This window comes from Squalius cephalus, assembly GCF_949319135.1.
Source record: "Squalius cephalus genome assembly, chromosome: 9".
NCBI lineage: Eukaryota > Metazoa > Chordata > Actinopteri > Cypriniformes > Leuciscidae > Squalius > Squalius cephalus.
The window spans coordinates 41,586,907-41,613,938 of record NC_137130.1 but is presented as its reverse complement, the minus strand read 5'-3'; the positions used below and the strand labels follow the sequence as shown (position 1 = coordinate 41,613,938).

General features: G+C 38.1%; 1 protein-coding gene across 3 annotated transcripts; it reads right to left on the bottom strand.

Moving 5' to 3' along the window:
• crfb1 (cytokine receptor family member b1) lies at nt 1–27,032 on the bottom strand. 3 transcript variants are annotated; one of them, XM_079882197.1, is made up of 11 exons: nt 26,863–27,032; nt 26,483–26,560; nt 21,413–21,506; nt 17,640–17,760; nt 15,580–15,749; nt 15,294–15,451; nt 14,025–14,184; nt 8,622–8,746; nt 6,767–6,943; nt 1,795–2,411; nt 1–1,080 (listed from the first exon to the last, which is right to left on the bottom strand). In XM_079882197.1, exons 3-10 carry the CDS (start codon nt 21,462–21,464, stop codon nt 1,821–1,823), a joined length of 1,554 nt encoding a protein of 517 aa, XP_079738323.1. In that variant the 5' UTR covers nt 21,465–21,506; nt 26,483–26,560; nt 26,863–27,032; the 3' UTR covers nt 1–1,080; nt 1,795–1,820. The 3 variants fall into 3 exon arrangements, with proteins under 3 accessions (XP_079738323.1, XP_079738321.1, XP_079738322.1); XM_079882195.1 differs by having other exon boundaries at nt 1–2,411; XM_079882196.1 differs by lacking the exon at nt 26,863–27,032 and adding an exon at nt 26,751–26,846 and having other exon boundaries at nt 1–2,411.

Below are 27,032 nucleotides of genomic sequence, written 5' to 3'. Positions count from 1 at the left end.
ATACAAAATATTTTTTATTGAACAGTTATATTAAATGTAAAAAAATATAGCACTTATAGAAGTATAAGACATTTGTACAATAGGAAATATAAAAGCCAACAATTTAGTAGGCTACAAAAGCAATGCAATAGTCCGTCAGTTAAATTATATTAAATATAAAATTATAAAACATTACTTTGTTCCAAAGCTAATCATTTTGACTGTGGTCAAATACTAGATTCATGAGATCAGAGATTGGCAGTATCTCATGTTATATCAAGTTTAACCACTACAGAGACCTCACAAACTCCGCAAAAGTTGGACCATATTTTCAAATAGCCTCTATTTTTATATATAAACCACAGATTTTATACTAAACACTACATTCTTACCTGTAAACCTACATCCTGACACAACAACAGTAGTACCGTATCGTTCTGAATATAAGACAATGTTTTTTTTCTTAGAAATACATGGCAATAATACGCCCGCAACAATAGGTGGCGCCAAACACGTGTTAAACCAAGAAATACGGTGTGTCAGAGTGTAATGTTAGAAGATCGCGAGCGCAAAAACACGGTACCTCGATTTCAAAACTACAGTAAGATTTCACCTCTACTGTTAATGAAATGTTGGTATGCCAAAAAGTGTTTATTTTTAAATGTAAAAAAATTAGAAAAATTGGGACATTTTACCAGTATTTATCATACTCTCAATACAAAAATTAAAATATGAAAAATATTTTCTAATAAAAGCATATTCTTTATAAAAATATGGTCTTCAAAATCTCTTTTTCCAAAAGGTAGCCCACATCGTGATAAAAGGGGGTCATCTTATATTCGGAAACAATACGGTATTTTCACAATTACAGTGGCCAATCAGTTTCGAGGACCAGACCTATAAATATACAACATCCCTTCACAAAATAAAACCCTAAGCTCTTCCATTTCTCGCTCATTGACTTGCAGTGTATTACCAGGGTTATCACCATGTTGTTGCATCGGTCTCTTCATTTTTTTGATTTAGGCACACCTTCACTAAATTATGCAACGGTAATAACAATGATATGCTTCAATCTATGATAAGTGCATTAAAGCAACACTAAGGAACTTTTCCTCTGCGGTCCCCCTACAGGTTGGAAGCGGAATTGTCCATTAGCGCTGTCGTAAATAATTTGGCCGCCCGCAGCCGACTGTCGCTCGCTCGCTGTTAGGGCTGCAAGATACTGGGGAAATATGCAATATGCTGATCTTCAGAAGAATATCTCAGTTTTTTCATAAAGTTAACGTACACATGCAACACTTTGATTAATGGTTGTCTGGAGACTCTGTTATTGTTACTTGGCATTTCGTTAGCAGTTTTGGTAGATTTGGGCTAACACTTTTTGAAGTCTTCATATAGCTCCCTGATATTGCCATATTTCAGACGTCAGTTCTCTTTAGGCACAGGTTCTTCGCTGTTGTCATTTTCCTCGCTTGTCTCTACTCCCGCCATTAGTTTTTATTGCCCACTCTCTGCTCTGAGCCACTAGGCTCCCCTTTGGGCCCGATCTAGCCAATAGCATAATAGCACCTACTGGGGAGGCGGGTATAAAGATAGTAAGGCCACATTTGATTGGTCGAATTTGGATAAACAACCTTACAGAAACTCGACCCGGTTTGGCAAACTTGCATAGTGTGTTTCTAGCAGATATAGGGCTGGAAAGCGGAGGCAGAAGTGCCTTTCACCCTGTTACGACTTGATGAACCACTGATACGATTTTGGAAACATTATTTTAAGGTAAAAAATGTTCCTTAGTGTTGCTTTAAATTCTGCAAGTCTTCACATAAATATTCTTGTCTTCACCGTGTTATATAGTCCGTGTCACCATCCGTCTCTTCTGACGAGGACCTCTGTAGTTCACTCATGTTTCCAGTGTGGGTCGCCATATATCCTGACGGCGAGTCCACACCGGCTCTCGTGTCTGTCGGTGTGGCTTCCAGTAGGAGCTCCTCTTCCTCCTCCTCTTCCTCAGTGTGTTCCTCCAGCACAGAGTCGTCAGATGTAGATAATCCCAGCACTGACTCCAGTAGCAGAGGTTCACACACCTCATCCTCATCCTCCGGTGGCTCCACAGCCCTCAGAGTGACTGAAAACAAGTTGATGTTCCCTGAGCCGTCTTCATTCCCCTTTGCTTCTGAATGAGTTTGTTTATGTCTGTCTCCAAACACTTCTGATCTGAGTGTGTTTGCACACTCGGGTTCATCATGACGGACTTCCTCTATAGCTGCTTCCCTTGCCTCTCCAGAACAGTGCTGCGATCTCCCGTGCAGAGTTGAAACTACAGCCTTCTCTTTGCTTTTATGAGTTTCCGAACCACTGTCATCAATTACACACCCGGTGTAGTTGCCTTTGTGCTCTTCCTCGTATTCTTCCTCATCGTCTGTGTCGGCCTGTGAGAACAACAGTGCAGGAGCGGTCAATAAACATGTCCCATGGTGGCAGCAACAACAACAGTGAAATAAGATCACATGATTCATCTGTCAATCAGGTGCATGTAAAAGTGTAGTTCGTTACTATAGCAACAGTGGTCTCCCGGCGTATTTTCAGGAGAAGAGCATTTTATTTTTTTACTTATTTTTTAACTTATTTTTTACTGGCACTTTTCTATTCATACTGTTTTAATCCCTCATTTCTTTTGATCGAACCACTCACTTGCCCTTCTTTGCCTTTTCCCTTCTTAAACGTGGACTTACTTTTCAAAATTAGTAACAAAACAATCATTCTTGGCAACAGGAATTAGTATGTTTGCTTAGCATAACGTCAAGCACACAATTTATGAGATTAATATCATGTTTTGCTACAAAATCACTATATATACTGTATACTGTACGCCAGTCGTGTTTGAAATGATCCATGTTGCTTCTTATCACAGTGGAGACAGAACATATGGAGACTTCAGATGCAAAATGCCATCTGATATTTCCTTCTAGATTGATCATTTTTATCAAGCTTGTATGTTTGTGTTCACTTATTTCACTTTAATGGCAATGAAAATTACCTATTAATTGTCATTAAAGTGAAATTACTGAACTTAAATATTAGGGCTGGGTTAGGTATTGACACAAATTTCACAATTCGATTCGATTTCGATTCAATATTGATTATGTTGGATATCAGGTTCAATACATGGCAAATGTTCTCAAGGAAAACAGATCTCTTCACTAATGCTGTAAACTATGGGAGTCAGTGGTAGCCTATAGGCTTCATTAGCAGACTGTAATATTGAAGGTACAAATTCACTGATTTGTATACAAACACTTACATTACACTTTTATTTATTTTTATAATAATACAGTTATATGAAATATAAACATTTAAATGGTGGCTGTCATAAAAACCTGCCAGATTTATTCAAACATGCATTAAATATTGAAGAACATAAATTATAATGAATATGTAATATGGTGCATATATTTAGCAAAATGCTCCTCTAGAGTTAATTCTTCTCGCTGACTGACGAGTTTATGGTCACATGGTTTTTCTGAGGAAAATGTGACGTTACATGACATTGTTTATAAGCTGATTTACTGACGTCTTTCCACGGCTGAAACACTGATTGAGCGACTCCATGTCACATGATACGGACTTCGATAAGTTGTACTCCGTTTAACACACTTTCAGAAGCTCATTCATGTTTATCTCGCGCTGTAACTGGTGTTATTAAGGCGGAGGAGAAAATCATGTGCTTCTCTAGAGCTGAGCCAGAGCGATCTCACGCCACAGCGACAAAACACTATTTATGTTTTTGAATTTCGTAAGAAAATGGACGTAATTTGAAATCTGAGACTTTGTTTCATATCAATAGTAAAAAAAAAAAAAAAAAAAATGGACTGCATTTATATAGCGCTTTCATAGACCCAATGGCCACCAAAGCGCTTTACAATATTGCCTCACATTCACCCATTCACTCACTCATTCACTCACTCATTCATACACCGACGGCGGTGTCAGCCATGCAAGGCGATCCAGCTCGTCGGGAGCAGCTGGGGATAGGTGTCTTGCTCAAGGACACCTCGACACTTGGTCAGGTGGAACCGGGGATTGAACCACCAACCTTCCGGTTTGTAGACAATCTACATGAACCACTGAGCCACTGCCGCCCATAATAGTAACAAAGCACAAAGATTACTGTGATTTATTGGATTGGATGCGCTACAATGTTACATTCATTCATCAACTGAGAACAGGATGACTAACAGGCTTGTGCACAATTCAGAATTGAATTGAGAATGACTCCTTAATTCCAATTCAATTCTTGAATTTGAATTGATGTCAAAAACAGGATTTCGAATTTGAATTAAATGAAGCAGAATTGCAATTCAATAAAAATTCAAAGAAATTCATATACATATTTTAAGTGAAGTGTTTAACAATGAAGCTTTACAGTACATGTCAGATATGATTGCATTATAAATGCAGAGTTCAGATGCAAAAGCCTCCAAGTGCCATCTGAAATTTTCTTCTAGAATGATCATTTTTATCAAGCGCGTAGTTCAGTAACTTCACTTAAATGACAATTAATAGGTCATTTTCATTGCCATTTAAGTGAAATTACTGAACTTAAATATACAAGCTTGATAAAATGAATCATTTTAGAAGAAAATTTCAGATGGCACTTAGAGGCTTTTGCATCTGAACTCTTCAAATGATATTAGTTTGAAGTACTTGTACAGATTACATTAAAAGGATATGTTTTCCCCCAGCAATGAATGTTAAAAGCTCTAGTCACAGAACAAATAATTAAGTTTGATTTATTGTAATTGTATTTAGTTGTATTACTGAGGTAAAATGTTTAATTCAGTTAATTTAATTTAGTTACTAATCAACCTAAAACAAAATTGCTTTGCATTGATAAAGTAATCCAAACCATATTTATAATGGGTAACTAATAACAGTAAGCAATAACATTTCCAAAGTAACCTTCCTAACACTGAATGCATGCGAGACTCAACACATTCTTTCTGTTGTGTGACTGTGTGGAATTTCTTTGAATTGCCATGAATTGAATTCCACTTCCTGTCATTCCAATTCAAATTCAATTCAATGTCCTGTGGGGCGGAGTAAATTCAATTCAAATTCCAATTCATGAATTGAATGGAGGCCAATTCTGAAATTCTGAATTTTGCACAAGCCTGATGACTAATCAATTCTTGGGATTTAAGAAATTATATCGGTTTATAAAAATACTAATTTTAGAAGAAAATTTCAGAAGGCACTTAGAGGATTCTGTACTGTGATACAGGCTATGTCGATTAACGATGCATTATAGCCTAATATACATCATTCTTATGAAAGCCATTCTTCTGGCTTGAAGAACACAGATAAACACAGATCATCGCAGTCGTGTTCATGTCTTCATGTTCCTCTAGTCAGACTGTCTCTATCTGCATGTTGTTCAGCTGTAGTGATCAGGGTTAGAAATGAACACCTGCAAAATGCGGGTATAAATCAACAGTGTCGGTGTAACGCTGGCCAAATCACTTTGCTGGGGAAGTTTGTGTAAACCAGATTCAGCTCTAATACTGATCATCATGATGTATTAAATACAGTGTATTGCGCAGAATCTGCTCATATCTGGCTTCCTTGAACACACACGTCACCACACAACACATAACAGCGCTTGATCATTTGCACTGAAGCAACAGTGAAGATTAAACAGCATTTGGTGAACAGAAAAGACATCGTTATCTTCATCATCCTACATGTTCCTGATGTTGTGTGTGTGTGTGTTACATCTGTCCACCTAAAACACACGTTTGGTGATGAGGATGAAGAGGAAGAGGAGTTGCTGGATCACACCATTTAGACAATTAGAAATGATTGAATGAAATCCACATTTTATATATATATATACATACATACACACACACATACACACACATTATGTCTATATACACACAAGCTCTGACAAAGTTAATCTGGTTTATTTCTCTTTTGTTGGCTAGTAGAAGTTCTGAATGGCCGGTAACTTAAACATTCTGTAGCCGGTGAGTGAGAAAGTTCATTTCAAACCCTGATTGTAACGTCATAAGTTTTAAGTTTTGAGATTAAGATAAGTTTAGACTTGTGCACTTTCTGCATGAAGATGCCCTCCGGCTTCCAGTGTGGATGAAAGAGAAATGACATGAGTGTAGGCCTGGGTATCGATTCAGATGTTACAATTCGATTCAATTTTCGATTTCGATTCTAAATTCGATTTCAATTCGACTCAATGAATATATAAAACAAACATAAAATCTCACAGCATTAGCTATAAAATGGAGTTTGCAAGCCTATGAACAGTGGAGGAAAACTAATACTGGGTAATAGCTTTTGGGTAATAGATAAATAAATATGGAAACAAATCTATTCGTGGCGAACATTTTAAAAAACGATTTATCAGAAAATCATTTTTTTTGGCCAGCCCTACATGAGTGTTTAGTTCTCCATATTGCTAACATCGTCTCATTTTGGGTAATAATAATAATAATACTAAAGTACTTTGCTGAATAACTACTCAAGTTACTACGTTACAAACTACTTATTTACTCCTACTTGAGTCATATTATTATTCAGCACTTCTACTTGTCCTCAGTGAATGATCATGCTCTCTCCACCGCTGCACGGCTCCAGCAAATGAAGGACTCGAGCTGTAAACTGTGATGAACTGATATCAGATCTTCTGCATTATGGACACAGGCTGATGGAAACATCACAGAATATTGAAGGCACAAATTTCACAACCCATGACAATAGAAACCCAGACCTGATTGGCATAGTTGTCCTCGTGTCGGCTGATCCATGAGTCCTCCTCCACATTCAGTGCGTTGCTGGCTTTGCTGGGATAGTTTTTAGATGCACTGTTTAACTGAGCCTTGGTTGATGACACGATCTCACATAACGTCTCTTCAGGAATCAGATAGTGGGCTTGAACCATGTTAGTCTAAATGAGAGAAAAACAACAGAGAGAAAGAGATGAACAATCATTATAAGTGGCAGGAGGACACATGAGATTCAGGAGCTCTTGCTCCAACTCTACTAGTCGAAGGTTTCTTTCACAAGAGAGACACTGGAGTGTTGAGATCAGCGAGAACAGTTAATGGCCCGGGGTGTGTTCCCTAAAACATCATTAGCAAACTACAGTCTCAGTTTCCCTCGTTACCAACACAGCTCAACACCTCAGTTTAACCACAGCTCCAGCATTCACCAACAGCAGAGCAGAGGTGTGCTTAAAACTGCAGCTCTCAACTTCTGATTAGAAGCTTCATTCTAATATTATTAATAATAATATTTAGGGATGCACGATATATCGGTATCAGCCGACATGTGTTAATTTTTACCGTTATTAACCAGATTTATTAAAGCCAATAAATAATGCATTATTTCAGATGCGCTCTGTTCAACATGACGGTTTTGAATTGCTTGATATATATTTGGAATCACTTTGAAAAGGAAAAGTCATATGTGTGACCCTGGACCACAAAACCAGTCAATTATTTGAAATTGAGATGTATACATCATCTGAAAGCTGAATAAATAATATTTTCATTAATGTGTGGTTTGTTAGGATAGGACCATATTTGGCTGAAACACAACTATTGTAAATCTGGAATCTGAGGGTGCAAAAAAATCGAAACATTGAGAAAATCTCCTTTAAAGTTGTTCATTTATGTTGGCGATTGTGCTGCATTCACTCACACAAATACATGTTTTATATATTTACGGTCGGAAATTTACTAAATATCTTCATGGAACATGATCTTTACTTAATATCCTAATGATTTTTGGCATGAAATAAAAATGGATAATTTTGACCCATACAGTGTATTGTTGGCTATTGCCACAGATAAACCCGTGCGACTCGAGACTGGTGACTTGATCCAGGGTCACATATGGGCTACATAAAAATGAAAACACTACTGTAAAAGAAAGTTGTAAATTCTCTGCATGTCTTTTAGCCGTTGTTACGGCATCTAGAATCTTATATTACTTCATCAATATTGTTAATACAAATAATTGTACTATTGTCCGTGCGAAGGGTAAACCATTTCATTTATCCACGACACATGCATTTTGATTCTTTATATGCAAGTGATGTTGTCCAATGACTTGTTTGCATTATTTTATTTATTTGTAAGGCAATATATTGTTTGTTTTTATTGTTGAGAAAGTTGACCATAGAATTAAAACCATTATTTTAAATCTCACACAGGTTCACTGTAGGCTACTGTCCTGCGTATGTCTGATTCACGATGAAGAGCTGAATGGCTTTTAATGGCGAGACTTTTGTTTTTGAAACAAGCTCTAAAAATTATCTAAAGATTGGGATTTAGAGTTATCGGCTGTCAAATATAAAGAATTACCCTTATCGGCCAGAACTTTCATATCAGAGCATCCCTAATAATATTGATTTTATACAGCAGTTCAATAGTAATATTATTGACTTGACTGAACTGAGCTGGACGATGACATCACTGTTTTCTGCAGAGCTGCTTTATAGATGACATTAACTCCAATCCTAACCATTTCTTAAATCAGAAGTGCTACCAGGCGAGAGAAAGTAATGATGTAAATGTACAAGAGATTCCTGATGCTGTATGTGAGTGGGGACAGGCTCTTACCAGTGATTTAGGAGGAGGGGTCTTCAGCTTACAGAGAAACCCAGTGTAAACCAGACCCAGCGCTAGCAGAAGCAGAGCTACACCCGGCACTGACACTCCCAGTATCCAGCTCATTAAATACAGCCCTGCAGAGACACAAACATCACTATCACTATCACTCTCAGTCATTATAGAGGAAAACATGCATACTGCATTTAGGACAGATCGTTCTTCTGGACAAGAGTCCACGGCAGCCCACAGAACCATGTGACCCTGGACCACAAAACCAGTCACATGGGTCAATTCTTTGAGATTTATACATCACTTGAAAGTGCTTTCCATTGATGTGTGGTTTGTTAGGATAGGACCATATTTGGCTGAAACACAACTATTGTACATCTGGAATCTGAGGGTGCAAAAAAATCGAAACATTGAGAAAATCTCCTTTAAAGTTGTTCATTTATGTTGGCGATTGTGCTGCATTCACTCACACAAATACATGTTTTATATATTTACGGTTGGAAATTTACAAAATATCTTCATGGAACATGATCTTTACTTAATATCCTAATGATTTTTGGCATAAAAGAAAAATGGATAATTTTGACCCATACAGTGTATTGTTGGCTATTGCCACAGATAAACCCGTGCGACATGTGACTGATTCTGTGGTCCAGGGTCAGATACAGATGGTGCCCAACCAGAATGAGACTTTTACCGCCGCCGTTCCCGCGGCGGCAAAATTGGGATGTGTATTTGCTGCCTTTTACCGCTGAGTGGCGCTGTAATCACAGACTTTGAAAAGTGTCAGTTTATTCTCTTTAATGCCGTAATCTGCCGCGGCAGTAATCTGAGCTGAGGCCACAGATAAATTCAAGATAAATATTGTGGTTAAACGAATTCAAATTAATTTAATTTAAACAAAGTAGACACACGTTAACATTGTGTGCCCAGTTTTTCTATAATTTAGAAAGGCTATGTCAATAGGTTACTTGTCATTTACTTCGTGTTATTTTAATGTGTTTGTAGATTTATTAACTGAAACATAACAGTGAAATAAATTAAAATAATTTACCGTAAAATTAAAACATTTTCAGGACTTGCAGTTACTAACCGATGTTAGTCGGTTTAAGCATTATTTGTTATATTCAGAATTAGGCTTACATGTTGTTATGATTATCAATTGAATTCTTTAATAAATAATCAACCACAATGCCTATTACTACTGCCGCAGCAAAAATAAACCAGTCGAATTTCAAAGTCGTTCGCGAAATTACTATAGGCTATACCGGGCAAGTGACAGGGCAAAACAGCAGCAACTGCGGCATTTTAAAAGGTAAGTTTCCTATCTGTTTATTTAAAAAAAAAAAAAAAAAAACTTTTTTCATTATTTGAACAAAAATGAGACTGATTGAATATGTTAAAATATAAACAAACAAAGCAGAGAATAAAACAAACTTTTAGGGAAAAAATATAGGCCTATTATGCTCAGAATTGGTTAACATTAACGAAAGCAAAATATGTAAAAATACATTTCAGACAAAATAAAACAAAACAAATTCGTGGCCGAGTGGTAGGCTATAACTTACGTTTCAAATCCCGAACAAACATGGGCTACTTTTTTATTATTAATTTGATTTGATAGTTCTAAAATATTGCTACACCATATTGTTTTTTTCTCCTATAGCCTATATTAAATATTTTATATTTATAAAATAAAATTACCATTCATTTCCATTTTACATTAGGGAAATTTTTTTTCCAACAGAATGGCTGAATTAACATCTGCATAATAATAATACATAAATAAATAAACAGCACAAGGTCTTGTAAAAACACTTCTTTTTTTTGACACATAATTATTTTTATTTTTTTTACTTTTAAAACAGAGAAAATAGTAGACCTAGGCTATTCAGACGATATCTGTGGTCAATGCATTAACAATAGCCTCTCGGAGCTTCAAATGATCTGAGATCGAATCTCAGTATAGCCGACAGTGTTTATGTTTTTCCGTTCTTGATGCTTAAATATGCATCTGTTTATTAAAGTCAATCATCTTGTTTATTTTATCAATTGTACATTAACATAAATTTGCTACATTCCAGTTGAGCCGCTGCACGCTATGACATATCTGATGAAGGAAGACTGTCAGCCGATTGCACCAGAAAATGAAGATGATGAAGCTCGTCTTTAATCTGCTAAATTATGTTTTTTTTTGTGTGTGAATCATTCACGAGATTGAGATGACTGACAGTAATACCCGGCCATAGCAACGGTAGACATTTTCCAAAACAGATCGAACAAATCAGAAAAATATTTTCAATACAGTATTGCTTTCAGTTAAAAAATAAACAATGAAAATGTAAAAGAAAAAGAAAATTAATTAAGTTTGAAAACCCATCGCACATTTCAAGGTATGAATAAAGTGTCGGGACAGTTTATTTATTTAAACAGGGTTGCATCGATTCGATAGAGTTTATTCCCTTTGTGATGCAAAATAAGAAACATTTGAAATTTATTGTCAAAGAAATTGCAGCTAAATTAAAAAAATAAAACGGTACAAAACGAAAAAAAGTTCAAAGCAACATAAATTAAGAACAGGCGTTTTTCTTTGCCTCTCTCGCGCTGGATATTTTTTTAGTAAGTTTGGTCTCCCTCACTGCGCGCGGCGGGTCTTTCTCGAAATTAAGCATTTCAGCGTAAAAAACACCATACAGCTGATAATACTGTATATGTCGCTGTGTGTCATCCACACAAATCACGAAAGAAAAAACTGTAACAAATAGCTTTTGTTCCTTCAAAGATACAACATGCCTTGCTGAATTCACCTCACAATAAAACGAGGTGGGTCGCGAATTAAGAGCTCTGTATCTGCTAAATTGAAATTGTGTGTGGAAAACCTTTAAATACAATCAATAAAACTACAATATATAATTTAATAAGATATAGGGCCTACTGTAAATAGGCTATGGACTTTTGGAGATTTTGAGATTAAACCTTAAAATAACTTTGCCTTTGCCTGCTCATCAGGCTGGCTCCGACACTCTCCATATGAAAGACGGAACATTAACACCTCTGTCCTGCACCCCCACGATTAAGCAACTATTGCCTTCTCCAAACCCCCCACAGGCTAGCTGAGTTTGCAAAACAAAACAAAGAGTTTGCCACTCGTCGTGGTGTGCCAAAACACTTCATTATAAACTTCAATATTTCATTCAAAACAATCTCAAAACGCTTTGTGACATTTTGAAAAGCCGTGGATGCATTACTGCCACTGGAACCATGGACGCAAATACTGGTTCTGATTTTATTGTTTGTCGTTTAAACGTCATATATATATATATATTAACAGAACTGCTTTTGAAATTACGATTGGAATAATTATAGGCTACAGAAGTAAAGTCATTGTATAATATTTGTTCCTTAGTGTAAAATGGAAATGGATGGTGATTTTATTTTGTAAATAGGCTATAAGCAAAAAACTATGTTTTAGAACTAGACAAATCTCTCTGCATCAACAATAGACTATAAAATGCATTAATAGGCTAATATAAAAATATCAATAGTCCAAGTTAGTTCGGGATTCGAACCCGTGTCATCTAAATGATCGTAACGTAAGTTCAACCACTCGGCCACGATTCACTCGTTGAGACATTGCCTAATGTTCCAGTGTGTGTTCGCTCACACGAGCGAGAAGCGCTCTTCATTCAAATGAACGCGCCGCCGTGTTTGTCGAACACTAATTCAACATGCCAGAATAAAACCTGGCTTTGGAACAATGCATAGCGCCACTCGTCGTGGTCTACCCTACTGTGTGAATTCGTTACAAGGTTTCATTTAATTATTTTTTTTCCATCTATGTTGAATATGAAAAGTGAACAGCACGAGTAAGATAGGATGCATTAGGCTATATCGAGAGATGGATATGGAGTGGGTCAGACATGATTTTGACCACTTCATTAAGTTTTGTTTAGTAGAAAACCTTTCTTTAAAGTGAATTTCGTTTTCTATAAATTGTATCTTAATTTTAACCAATTTTTCATCAACCAATTGCCTGTATTTAATAAGTAAGAGAAGCAAATATAACAGACACTAATCATGGAGGCGGCCGCGCGGTCACTTGCATTGCACGTCAGCTGGAGCGCATCTCATCCTAACTTAACGAAACTCAGCGTATGCCTCACACAGACATGAGAAATACATCAAATACACAAAGCTTGAAATGTCTTCAAACGAAATAATTCAAAACGAAAAGAAAAGGCTACTCTCTGATAATCAGATTATGTCTTTATGTGCATTTATCTCTAGGTGCGTTCACTACAAATATGGCGATCGTCAACTTCATCTTTGCAGTCGACACTGTCAGAAAACACTAGTTTATTGATAAAAATCAATGCACGCATCACCGGATTTACAAATACTTGCTTGCTTGCACGCACACATATTATGTCGACAAAACGATATTATGATATAACGAAATATTATGTTGAAATAACATTATTATTAATAATACATCTTTTAGAATATTTGATTAAATGCTGATTGTTCAATTTAATAAAATTAAAACTTTAATTGTGATAATTAAAATAATTGAAAATTAAATATTTAGTGGCCAAGTTTTGCTAATTTATTATATAGGCTATTATATGCCTATTGCCTATATTAAGTAGGTCATATTAAGACAAGGCATATATTAAGTTATTTTAGCTGTTATGAGAAAAAATAAATCTAACGAAATCTAAAATCTAAATCTAATAAATCTAAAACAAAATTCTAAAATTCTGAATTTTTACAACTCTTAATTTGCACTGCACTGCTGACCCTCGCATCTGGAACTGCCTCCCTGAACATCTGCGAGAACCCCAGTCTGTGGACTCTTTTAAAAAAGAGCTTAAAACTTTCTTGTTCAGGCAGGCGTTTTTTTAAGCTGTCCTTAGGCTTTACTAATTTTTCCCTGCTATATTTTAGTAGTTTTCTGCCTTTAGATTTTAGCTCTAGTTATTTTATCTTGTTTTTGATTTTAATTAGTTTAATACAGTCTCTGTAGCACTTTGAGATTCTTTTATGAAAAGTGCTTTATAAATAAAATTTATTATTATTATTATTATTATTATTATTATTAATTAGCGAGCCCTCAAATTAAACCTTTTACTAGTAAGAACTAAATAGTAGATCATAAAAAAAAAATGCAAGTCAATTGAGACCTTTCACTAAGCCTATAGTTCCCTTTGGAGTTGGCTCACTCAACATTACGTCAGTAGCTGACGCTGTGAGGAAACCCTCTTTCACAGATATGCCGAAGCCGGATTAAATAACTGCACTGTAAATTCACTGGCCAGTCAGAAAATGCTGCTATATAATGTCATTGAGAGGATGACTACTGTTATATATATATAGTGCTGCTGTTAAAAGGTGTTTTCTCACCGCCCCTGGGCTCCACTTTACTGGGGTATTCACACTGCCACGCTGAAGCTCGAGTGTTGAGGTTGGAGTTGATTTGGGGAAGAACTCGTACACAGTACTGATGTCCCGGCTGAAGGTTCTCCAGGACATGCTGAAGCATTGATGTAGAGATCTGCTCGGCCTAGGTTTGACAAAACACCAGTACAAGACGAGATAATTCAGCTGATGTGACTTTACAAGTATAGCTTTAAACACAGTCAACAAGCGCATGAGCATCAACAGTTTTCAACAGTACATCGGCAATCATACCGACATATGTTCAGATTTGATGTTTTCGTTATCGGCCCGATAAGAAAATGTGTCCAGTATATTAAAGCAGATAAATAATGGATTATTTCCTTCAGATGTGCACTGCTCACCATGATGGGTTTGAATTGCCTGAAATATGATTGGCATCACTTAAAAAAAAAAGAAAAAAAAAAAAGGAAAATACGGATATGTGCAAGTCTGTCAATATCGGCTACATAAAATCATAATGAGAACATCATTATAATTGTGTGTTTGGGACGTGGCTTTTAATGGTGAGACTTTCGTTTTTGTAATCAGGCTCTCAAAAATTATATAAAAATTTGGATTTCGATTTATCGGCCAAAATATCGGTTATCGGCTATAAAATATAAATAATTATCGGTTATCGGTACAAGTCAGAATGTTCATATCGGTGCATCCCTAATCAACAGTGATTAAGTTATTACAAATAAATCTAGATTTTAAGATATTACAAAATAATTGACCAAATTTAATAATTCAACAGTTTAAGTAAGAGTAATCTTTATTAGAGTGACTCATAATTGGGTGAATCTCACAGTAAATGAGTGTGTAAATAAATGAATGCTGGATCAGACACAGTGTTTAGGAGGCGACCGTAACACACCATACACAGACGTGATGTAGTTTAAAGGGAGTTTGTCAGCTGAACTATCTGAAGGATTTGTGAGATACGGAAACAGTTGTAGAGACACTTTATGTATTATCGACACAATAAAGTGAATTTTATTAACAAAAAGATAACTAACACATCTACTAATTGGATAAAGAAATCAAATGCATTGAGATGGACAAATGCGGGTGATCGAGCTGGACGTTGATTTGTCGGATTCACAAAAGTGTGTATCAGCTGAACCCCTTTGGCTTGCAGCGTAACACAATCTGGTGGAGAAATACGACTTGGCAACTACTGTGACCTTCTGGGCAGACACAGATAAACACTTCTCCCACAGGAGCACTCACCTCGCTCTGTCCCGCTTTCTTCCAGCTGATATTGAAGGACACAGATCTATAAAACTGCCTCATTTGTTTTGTAATTGTTGTTTCGCCGGGGAGAGAGATGCTGATGTTCAGACAGTTTTCATAGCCAGACAGGGATATGACGGGTGGGCCGATGATCGCTAAACAAAGCAAAATCAAAGCCATTGTAAAAGTGAACAACTCCAGATCTCAACAGACATGTGCATGCAAAACTGAAACAGAAAATATGACTCGCATCACATCAACCCCCAGATGTTCAGGTACTTACTCTCTATAAAGGGTGTAAAACGTTTATGAACTTCTAATGATGTTGTGTTGTCAAGCGATGCCCAAACACTGAAAGTGTAGCGTGAATAGATGTCGATGTTGTTCAGTGTTTCCGAGACATCCACTGATGTATTTGTGATGTTCAGACGCTCTGTTGAGTTTCGATTGCAGCTGTGAAAGTAAAAAAAATCAGTCTTTATTTAAAGATGGTAAACAAGAAAGTGTGAGTTTGCGCTAGGAAACACTTCTTAGGATTTGTGTGGTTCCGACAAAAGTTGTCTTTTACGGTTAAGTTTAAGTCACAGTGGAAACGGGCATGTCTTCAGAAACGTCTCTGTGAGTTTTTGCTGAATACTAAACTTCTTAAAGCTCCTGGAAGTGAATCATGACTGAATGCTCGATCTCTTGTAAACTCCTGAGTATAATGTTGCCAGTAAGGCTGCACAACATACTGAAATATAGGCCTATTCAATGCCGTGATATGCCTTACTGCAATGATCAAATCACAAAGGCTGCAATTTAATGAATGAATGAATAAATAAATGTTCTGTGTGTTGCAGAGTAGTGTGTAGCACAACTGCAGAAACTACAACTAATAAACTGAACAGAAAATGTCAACATTATGTCAACATTTCAAAATGAAGAAATAAAGACTAGGAGAATTAAGATATATATTTAATAATTATAATATTAAATATAGGGGTGTCAAAATTAACATAACATAAAAGTAATGCAACTTTTTTTTCTTTTTTTTTTCAGTTTAACGTGTTAAAAATATTTAATGCAACTAATGCAGCATCTGCTTTTTCCTGACATCAACAACAAACAAACACCCGAAACACACAAAGAAAGCCGCTTTAGAGAGTGCGCCACTTTTTAACGCTTGATAAAAACACACAAAATTATGTTGAAATGGCCGTTACTGGCGAGTAATCTCATGAGCACTGTATTAAATGAGTTAAAAAGTGTTAAAGCTGCAGGCGGCAAGTCTGGCAGAGTGAGGGGACTTAGCCAAAATGTTGAATGTTTAAACTCTCATGCCACCTCATGCATCTGTGGCGTGTGCACGAACTGTGATTGACCGTCAGATCTCACACAGCCCTGCGCTGATTGGACCAGAAGAACCGGCTGATTTATGTTGTTCTGTCGGAGAACAGTGTCGGTTTCAGTGGATATGACCAAAAAAATCTTGCCGACTGCAGCTTTAAATAAATGTAAAGATTAGTGAGCAAAGTTAATGTGTGTCAGATCTTAAAGTGACAGAAGCCTAATAAACTGCTGCTGTCTGTCATTAATGTTCATCAAACAACAAAACACAGAGATCATCACTCTCTGCTCTTGACTGAATAACTTCAGTAGCTTTAATAGGAACTAATCTCTATTCAATTTATAATTGATGCAGTGTTTATTAACAGCACAGATACAGAAATTATTATATTTACCTGTTAGACCTGCCTGGAAATCTTAAAGCACTGTTCACAAGGTTACATGGGTCAAAAACAATAACTCTTTTGTGGATTTTAGCAGTGCAGGTAAAAATCTGAACCGGTCCGACTGGGTCAACAGGGAAACCCTCAGCGTTGAGCCTGATATATTAAAGGCACAGCTAAATATGACATTTATTACAATGGGTTTATGAGGAGATTTTTTTTTAAAGCCTATTAAATGTTACAAATTATATCTTTCAATTACACTGTAATGTTAAATGTCTATAATTAATAGCTAAAATTGAGAAAAACCATTCATATTAATCGTGATTAATTACAGAAAAATGTGTGATTAAATCGTTAGTTATTTGAATCGATTGACAGCACTAGTTTTCATTCATTAACTATATGCCGTGTAATGATTGTGTGGTTGCATGAATATTTGAAATAGGAATCTGCAAACATTACAATGCATTTTAACTTGTTACAATTTATTCTTGAACATATATAATGCACTATTACGTACATTATGAATACTTTTCTAATGCATTACACATGAAGGCTTTAGATAAAGTGCTCCAGAAGTGTTTTATCTTTGTGTTGCTCGACTGGTTTGTTCTTTGAGAAGACTCACCGCAGTTTAAAGTTGAAGACGGTGCGTGGAGGAGAACCTATCCCAGGATTCCACTGTAAGATGTGCCGGAAGTTGTGGGACACTATAGTAAGGTTGGCAGGAGCAGGGAGTGTGTGGAGCACTAGAAGAAAACATCACACACACATCACACACTAAGCAGAAACATGGTCACAAAGAAAATAAAGCTCATATAATGCAATAAACAAAACAGGAAAAGAAATGAGCAGATTTCATAGTCACGATTCCTCATTTCTTTCACCGACGTGTCAATTTGGTCAGGTTTCATTTTCGTCATGTGGTTTTCCACATCTTGTTTTAAAGATGTTTGCAGTGTTTGTGTTTCATACACAATATTAGCTCATTATATAAAATAAAATACAAACATGAAATAGTTATAAAGATAGGGCCCTACGAAATCTGTTTTATTTTTTTCCAAATTCCATTTTTTCTCTTTCAGTTTTACATTTTTCTGGATTCGTTTTTTTCTTTTTCGTTTTATTATTTTTTTATATCCATTTTAAAGGTTAAATTAAATGTAAGTAATCAAAACGCATTTCTAATAAATTGAAATCATGAAACAAACTATTTCACAACAATTTATGAAAACTTACATGTTTAGGCCCTATGAAATATGTTTTAATTTTTTCTCAAATTCAGTTTTTTTTTATTTTTATAATAAAACCAAATTCTGTGTTTTCTGTTTTAAGTTTTCTGGATTCCATTTTAATGGTTTAATTACATTTTAATAATCAATTTTATTTAGTTTTTTTCTGTGTTGTGTATTTTTCTTCTGGCAATCAAATGAAGGCATAAAACATTAATTTAATTTCATTTTTTCAAACAAAGTGCTGCACAACAGAGCTTTACTGTTAAATTAAAACATGGAAGAAAAATAGTGATTATTCCTTAAATTTTTTAAAATAAATTATAATTATTATTAGTGTTAGTATTATAATGAAATTGAGACGTAGCTAAATTCTACTGTACAACAGCAATATATTTCTGTCACGATTAAACAGAAATGTTTATTATGACGGGTCGCCGTGAAGACCTTTGAGTTTCTGTGCGTTTATGATATGATAGTCTTCTCAAATGAAGCGGTGAGATGCTGATGAAGTGACTCTGGAGATGAAGTTCATGCGTTCATGTCTTCACATATTGAGGCGTCAGAGGCTGAAAACGTGGCAAGCTTCAGTGTGTGTGTGTGTGTGTGTGTGTGTGTGTGGGAAATCAGACCATTCATTCACACACACAACATGCAGGATTCATACTTAAATAGTCTTTTTTGCGGTTTAATATTCACACACGTCTATATTGTGATTTGAGTTAAGTGAAATATTCTTTTTTGATAAATTCCGCGTTATACAGTGAATTCCATTTTTATGAATGTATTCCATCCATCAGCATCACGGAAATCATAGGGCCCTATGAAGAACATTACTCTCGCTTCGTTTCGCTTATTTATATCGCACCTTACAGGCCACCGTAGCTCTGAAGTGCTGAACATTTCAACAAAAAGCAACATAATAATAAGACAAAACATAAAATCCTCCATGTACTACTTTACTCTGGTCAGTTCAATATGATTATAGGTCTCTACAATAATAAAGAAGTAAAACATCTGGGAAACACACACCAGTTCCTCAAACTGAGCACCCGTGGCCGGCTGCAGGACACTACTCTACAGTGGGGGTCTGCTAATAAAGCTTTCTTCAACACTGAGCCTAACTCTTTAACTCTCAAAAGGCCAAGATCATAAAGAGACATCAGAAATTGCTATTTTTTTATCGGATTATGACATCCAAAATACAATCTCTTGATTTAAAAACAAACAAAAAAACATGGCATTTATTTTTTATTTTAATGTTGTGGTGTTGAAAAAATAGTGCTTGTTTAGAGTGCCACATTATTAAAACATGTATTCACTCATAACTTACAGCAAAGATTCTGTAAAAACTCATAAGTATAATGACTATTCCTGAATATATTAGACTACTGTATCATATTTAATACGCACATTTCTAGGGCCTATAAATGATCAACACGACCTAAACCCTGATGCACTCGATGTCTTCTGTCCTCTGATTGAGCTCATACCTCTCCATAGTCTTTTTCGCTGTGAAATATTTAATGATTTGCATAAAGTAAATGTAATGTTATTGGCAGAAGCAATTTTTTACTTTTAACCGAGTATTCATACATCATTTTTTAATGTTTTTATTTTTTTAATTTTTTTTTACTTTCTTCAAATATGACAACAGGCTTTTGAGAAACATTTATTTTTCCATCTCTCAATTATCACTGAATTGCCATGATTATGAGCCATAAAAGCCACAAACAACTCATATGAATACATATACAAAATTGCATGTGTTTTTGTTGCGTATCATATTTCATACAAACACACACGTTTGTGTTGACCTAAAACTGAATTCAATATAGCCAACTAATTGATTAATGACTAATATTAAATTATTGAACCGATTCTCTAAAACAGGACACAAGTATAAAGTCTACACAACACAGTCTCTTTCTCTTTATACATAAAAGAATGACATTTCCCCTCAGATACAAACATTTACAGACAGATTAACAAAAATAAAATAAAAATAAAAATGAACAAACATAAGCTACAACTTTCTGAGTCCCCTCCAAATATTGTAAATATGTAAATTAGGGCTGAACGATTTTGGAAAATAATCGAATTGCGATTTCGTTCTACCAATATTGCGATTGCGATTTAATATGCGATTATTTTTTTAAGCTCTTTATCTTTTCTATTATTCAACAAAAACAAGCAATAAATCATTGCAAAATAGAGATGGGAATCTTTAGGCACCTCATGAGCCGATCAAATTTTTTTCTTATTAGTTAATTAATCTTATTAATAAAACTTAAAATATTTAATTACATATGCAATTATAAGTAGGCCTACTTTTACAAAATAATTACATATTAAAAAACTAAATTAATACAATTACATGTTAATAATTTTATATAATTTATATAATTTTAATAATTAATATAGCTTCAAAACAAGCTGGCGCGCACTACAAGAGTAACATCAAGCAAACCGCGCGCATCTCATAGCGCAGATCTCGCTTCAACTTTTCCGAACTTTATGAAAGTTTATTTTTCGGAAGGTTCGAGTGGTGTCGTGTGTGTGTGTGTGTGTGTGTGTGTGTGTGAGACAGAGGAATTAGAAGCAAGCAGAATACGGTTGTTTATAAAGCACACGTAGCGTGCTCTGTGTTTAAAACTAAGCTCAGACATAAATCTGAAATGATCTTAATCGAGACAGAATCGTTGGAGAGAATCTATAACACAATAGCACATAAATTAAACATAAACTGTTATTTCCTGTAGCCTACGCCAGGCCTATATGCGTAGCGTGCCAAGTTGATGCTTCATCTGCAATACAGACTGGTTTACTCTCGTGTGTCACGTGACCAGAGTGTAATCGCAGCTTTGCGGTAAAAAAATAATAATAATAAACAAACAAAAAAAAATCTCATTTCATCATATCGCGATATTATCGCAACTGCAGTTAATCGTTCAGCCCTAGTGTAAGTTATATGAACTTTGATCTGAAGGTGAGCAGATTTCCCTCTACAGGACGACATACTGTGTCTGAATGCTGAACAATCACCAGATCTAAATATTCACAACATGAACCCAGAGAAACTTTCCCCCAGGATACACCAGGGTCAAACTCGTTCTTCAGTGTGTGTGTGTGTGTGTGTGTGTGTGTGTGTGCTCAGAGCATACTGTACCTGTAATGTGGAGGGACATGAGGAAGAGATGGCCCACGTATGCTGTCGTCATTATGACTGTCAATCATAATTCAGCAACAGCAGCGACCTCACACTGAAACACACACACACACACACACACACACAAGTGATGAGGACAGACACCAGTGCATTAATCACTGAGATCAGACAGCGATAATATTAGACGTGTTAAACGTGTATACGGTATAAACATTCAGAACACGTTATCAACAGATGACAAGCCCTGATTTCACAAAGCTCCCGTTATAAGACAATAAAGCACAATATTTCCTAGAGCACATTACATTACATGCATATATTAGATATATTTATATACATAACCACTGATGTCCGGCTGGGTCTTGTGGTTTTTATCTATTACTTATTTTATGTATCCAGGAAACATGTAATTTTGATTAACGTTCTGAGCGGTTAATAGACACACACAAAACTGATCCTGCCGGCTGAACACACACACACACACACACACACACACACACACACACACACACACACACACACACACACACACACACACACACACACTAAGCTGACTGGCTCTGTGTTTCCTGTAGTGTGTGAGAGGCTGTGGTTGAGTTGGTTGTGTGAAGCGAGGGAAACCGAGATGAGGGAATCCGGGGAGAAATCAACAGTTCTGAGCAGAAACACACAGCAAACACTGACTCAGGCCAGTTTACACTATACCTGTGTACAAACACCAGCTGACTGTGCTAGTGTGTGTGTGTGTGTGTGTGTGTGTGTGTGTGTGTGTGTGATGGGTGGATTTAGGGGTTGGGTTAGTGTGTGTGTGTGTGTGTGTGTGTGTGTGTGTGTGTGTGATGAGTGGGTTCAGGGGTTGGGTTAGTGTGTGTGTGTGTGTGTGTGTGTGTGTGTGTGTGTGTGTGATGGGTGGGTTTAGGTGTTGGGTTAGTGTGTGTGTGTGTGTGTGTGTGATGGGTGGGTTTAGGTGTTGGGTTAGTGTGTGTGTGTGTGTGTGTGTGTGTGTGTGTGTGTGTGTGTGTGTGTGTGTGTGTGTGTGTGTGTGTGTGTGTGTGTGATGAGTGGGTTCAGGGGTTGGGTTAGTGTGTGTGTGTGTGTGTGTGTGAGATGGGTGGGTTTAGGTGTTGGGTTAGTGTGTGTGTGTGTGTGTGTGTGTGTGTGTGTGTGTGTGTGTGTGTGTGTGTGTGTGTGTGTGTTGGGTTAGTGTGTGTGTGTGTGTGTGTGTGTGTGATGGGTTAGTGTGTGTGTGTGTGTGTGTGTGTGTGTGTGTGTGATGGGTGGGTTCAGGGGTTGGGTTAGTGTGTGTGTGCGTGTGTGTGTGTGTGTGTGTGATGGGTGGGTTTAGGTGTTGGGTTAGTGTGTGTGTGTGTGTGTGTGTGTGTGTGATGGGTGGGTTTAGGTGTTGGGTTAGTGTGTGTGTGTGTGTGTGTGTGTGTGTGTGTGTGTGTGTGTGTGTGTGTGAGTGATGGGTGGGTTCAGGGGTTGGGTTGGGTTAGTGTGTGTGTGTGTGTGCATGTGTGTGTGTGTGATGGGTGGGTTTAGGTGTTGGGTTAGTGTGTGTGTGCATGTGTGTGTGTGTGATGGGTGGGTTTAGGTGTTGGGTTAGTGTGTGTGTGCATGTGTGTGTGTGTGATGGGTGGGTTTAGGTGTTGGGTTAGTGTGTGTGTGTGTGTGTGTGTGTGTGTGTGTGTGTGTGTGTGTGTGTGTGTGTGTGTGTGTGTGTGTGTGTGTGTGTGTGTGTGTGATGGGTGGGTTTAGGTGTTGGGTTAGTGTGTGTGTGTGTGTGTGTGTGTGTGTGTGTGTGTGTGTGTGTGTGTGTGAGTGTGTGTGTGTGTGTGTGTGTGTGTGTGTGATGGGTGGGTTTAGGTGTTGGGTTAGTGTGTGTGTGTGTGTGTGTGTGTGTGTGTGAGTGATGGGTGGGTTTAGGTGTTGGGTTAGTGTGTGTGTGTGTGTGTGTGTGTGTGATGGGTGGGTTCAGGGGTTGGGTTAGTGTGTGTGTGTTGGGTGGGTTCAGGGGTAGGGTTAGTGTGTGTGTGTGTGTGTGTGTGTGTGTGTGTGTGTGTGTGTGTGTGTGGGTTTAGGTGTTGGGTTAGTGTGTGTGTGTTGGGTGGGTTTAGGTGTTGGGTTAGTGTGTGTGTGTGTGTGTGTGTGTGTGTGTGTGTGTGTGTGTGTGTGTGTGTGATGAGTGGGTTCAGGGGTTGGGTTAGTGTGTGTGTGTGTGCGTGAGATGGGTGGGTTTAGGTGTTGGGTTAGTGTGTGTGTGTGTGTGTGTGTGTGTGTGTTGGGTTAGTGTGTGTGTGTGTGTGTGTGTGTGTGTGTGTGTGTGTGTGTGTGTGTGTGTGTGTGTGTGTGTGTGTGTGTGGGTTCAGGGGTTGGGTTGGGTTAGTGTGTGTGTGCGTGTGTGTGTGTGTGTGTGTGATGGGTGGGTTTAGGTGTTGGGTTAGTGTGTGTGTGTGTGTGTGTGTGTGTGTGATGGGTGGGTTTAGGTGTTGGGTTAGTGTGTGTGTGTGTGTGTGTGTGTGTGATGGGTGGGTTTAGGTGTTGGGTTAGTGTGTGTGTGTGTGTGTGTGTGTGTGTGTGTGTGTGTGTGTGTGTGTGTGTGTGTGTGTGTGTGTGTGTGTGTGTGAGTGATGGATGGGTTCAGGGATTGGGTTGGGTTAGTGTGTGTGTGCATGTGTGTGTGTGTGATGGGTGGGTTTAGGTGTTGGGTTAGTGTGTGTGTGCATGTGTGTGTGTGTGATGGGTGGGTTTAGGTGTTGGGTTAGTGTGTGTGTGTGTGTGTGTGTGTGTGTGTGTGTGTGTGTGTGTGTGTGTGTGTGTGTGTGTGTGTGTGATGGGTGGGTTTAGGTGTTGGGTTAGTGTGTGTGTGTGTGTGTGTGTGTGTGTGTGTGTGTGTGTGTGAGTGATGGGTGGGTTCAGGGGTTGGGTTGGGTTAGTGTGTGTGTGTGTGTGTGTGTGTGTGATGGGTGGGTTTAGGTGTTGGGTTAGTGTGTGTGTGTGTGTGTGTGTGTGTGTGTGTGTGTGTGTGTGTGTGTGTGTGATGGGTGGGTTTAGGTGTTGGGTTAGTGTGTGTGTGTGTGTGTGTGTGTGTGTGTGTGTGTGTGTGTGTGTGTGTGTGTGTGTGTGTGTGTTGGATGGGTTCAGGGGTTGGGTTGGGTTAGTGTGTGTGTGCATGTGTGTGTGTGTGATGGGTGGGTTTAGGTGTTGGGTTAGTGTGTGTGTGCATGTGTGTGTGTGTGATGGGTGGGTTTAGGTGTTGGGTTAGTGTGTGTGTGTGTGTGTGTGTGTGTGTGTGTGTGTGTGTGTGTGTGTGTGTGTGTGTGTGTGTGTGTGTGTGATGGGTGGGTTTAGGTGTTGGGTTAGTGTGTGTGTGTGTGTGTGTGTGTGTGTGTGTGTGAGTGATGGGTGGGTTCAGGGGTTGGGTTGGGTTAGTGTGTGTGTGTGTGTGTGTGTGTGTGTGTGTGTGATGGGTGGGTTTAGGTGTTGGGTTAGTGTGTGTGTGTGTGTGTGTGTGTGTGTGTGTGTGTGTGTGTGTGTGTGTGTGTGTGTGTGTGTGTGTGTGATGGGTGGGTTTAGGTGTTGGGTTAGTGTGTGTGTGTGTGTGTGTGTGTGTGTGTGTGTGTGTGTGTGTGTGTGTGTTGGATGGGTTCAGGGGTTGGGTTGGGTTAGTGTGTGTGTGCATGTGTGTGTGTGTGATGGGTGGGTTTAGGTGTTGGGTTAGTGTGTGTGTGCATGTGTGTGTGTGTGATGGGTGGGTTTAGGTGTTGGGTTAGTGTGTGTGTGTGTGTGTGTGTGTGTGTGTGTGTGTGTGTGTGTGTGTGTGTGTGTGTGTGTGTGTGTGTGATGGGTGGGTTTAGGTGTTGGGTTAGTGTGTGTGTGTGTGTGTGTGTGTGTGTGTGTGTGTGTGTGTGTGTGTGTGTGTGTGTGTGTGTGTGAGAGTGATGGGTGGGTTCAGGGGTTGGGTTGGGTTAGTGTGTGTGTGCGTGTGTGTGTGATGGGTGGGTTTAGGTGTTGGGTTAGTGTGTGTGTGTGGGTGTGTGTGTGTGTGTGTGTGTGTGTGTGTGTGTGTGTGTGTGTGTGTGATGGGTGGGTTCAGGGGTTGGGTTGGGTTAGTGTGTGTGTGCGTGTGTGTGTGTGTGTGTGTGTGATGGGTGGGTTTAGGTGTTGGGTTAGTGTGTGTGTGTGTGTGTGTGTGTGTGTGTGTGTGTGTGTGAGTGATGGGTGGGTGGGTTCAGGGGTTGGGTTAGTGTGTGTCTATGGAAAGTCCCCATAAAACATAAAAACACAACATTACACAACTTGTTCTGTTGAAATGAGAGGTGAAGAAGATGATGATGATGATGATGAAGCTGAACCCTCATCATCGGCGCTGAGGAAGGTTCAGGAGGACTCAGATCAACGGTTAACAGTGTAGATGTGTGTGATCAGGACAAACTGGACAATACTGATGTCAAACAAATATGTCAACAGTTTTCTGCTAGCGGGACAGTTCACTTCAAGATGAAGATCCTGTCATCATTCTCTCGCCTCAAGCTGTTCCACACCTGTGAGTGTCTCTCTTCGGCTGAACACAAGAGAAGAGATCTTGAAGAGCGTCGGTATCCAGACGGCTGATGGACCCCAGTGACTTCCACAGTATTTCTGTGCTCTTCTCTTGTGTTCAGCAGAAGAGAGACACTCACAGGTGTGGAACAGCTTGAGGCGAGTAAATGATGACAGGACTTTCATTTTTTGGGCGAACTGTCCCTGTAATGACAGATGCAAACGTGTGTGTGTGTGTGTGTGTGTGTGTGTGTGTGTGTGTGTGTGTGTGTGTCTTCTTCCTAAAGCAAGGAACCAGACAGTATTGCACTATGACCAGAGTTAAGTTAAGTCTCTGTTAAACTGCCTCCTTGTCTTTATTATACTGGAACATTACAGAACTCATTCATTGACGTATTGTTAAGGTCAATATAGACTAAAAACCTTTATATATTCTCCTCTTCATCTCCTGATTCATGTCCTCAGCTTCTCCGCATGACCACACATGTTCAATCTCAAAATCAAACCATTCATGTTAAATATAATTACCTTTATCGGTGTGTAAATGTGGTCTTGATCCAGTCTCAGTCCTGTAAACTCTTAAGTCACTGGCGACTGACCTGAGATCTGTTCAGGAAAGATGAAAAACACACTTAGAGAACTCGACGTAAACACGGCTAGGCTTTATGAACATGTAACGTTAGCATGTTGCTATTCTCTGAAGTACATTGATGTGTCATTTAAAATCATTAAAATGTTAATCGATATCGTGTAGCACAAATGTTAAACACCAGATTAATAACACAGATAAAGTTACCTGTATTAAAGCCTGTATGACACTGAGTTACAGTGCGCCAGGTGTCATACATGTATCAAGGTCCACTTGTTTACAACACTCGTCTAAACACTTTAAAAGTTCTTCACATTACCTGTAACTCCATGGCGATCTGTCCTCTCGGGTAATCATGCGAGAGCGAGCGGTTATGAGGTTTAATAGCGCATATATTAATAGACGATCCGTCGTTGAAGGGGGTTCCTGATTCTGTTTCCACACGTCACTGACACGCACGCGCTTCCCTGGCACAGCGGCACAGCGGCG

What these genes read in the sequence shown, in the direction of transcription:
- crfb1 (XM_079882195.1), bottom strand. Translation starts at nt 21,464, where the DNA reads ATGACGACAGCATACGTGGGCCATCTCTTCCTCATGTCCCTCCACATT. An exon ending in GTCTTCAACTTTAAACTGCG is followed by an intron (nt 15,750 to 17,639) that starts GTGAGTCTTCTC and finishes TTACTTTCACAG; the next exon opens with CTGCAATCGAAACTCAACAG. An exon ending in AGAAAGCGGGACAGAGCGAG is followed by an intron (nt 14,185 to 15,293) that starts GTGAGTGCTCCT and finishes TGTCAAACCTAG; the next exon opens with GCCGAGCAGATCTCTACATC.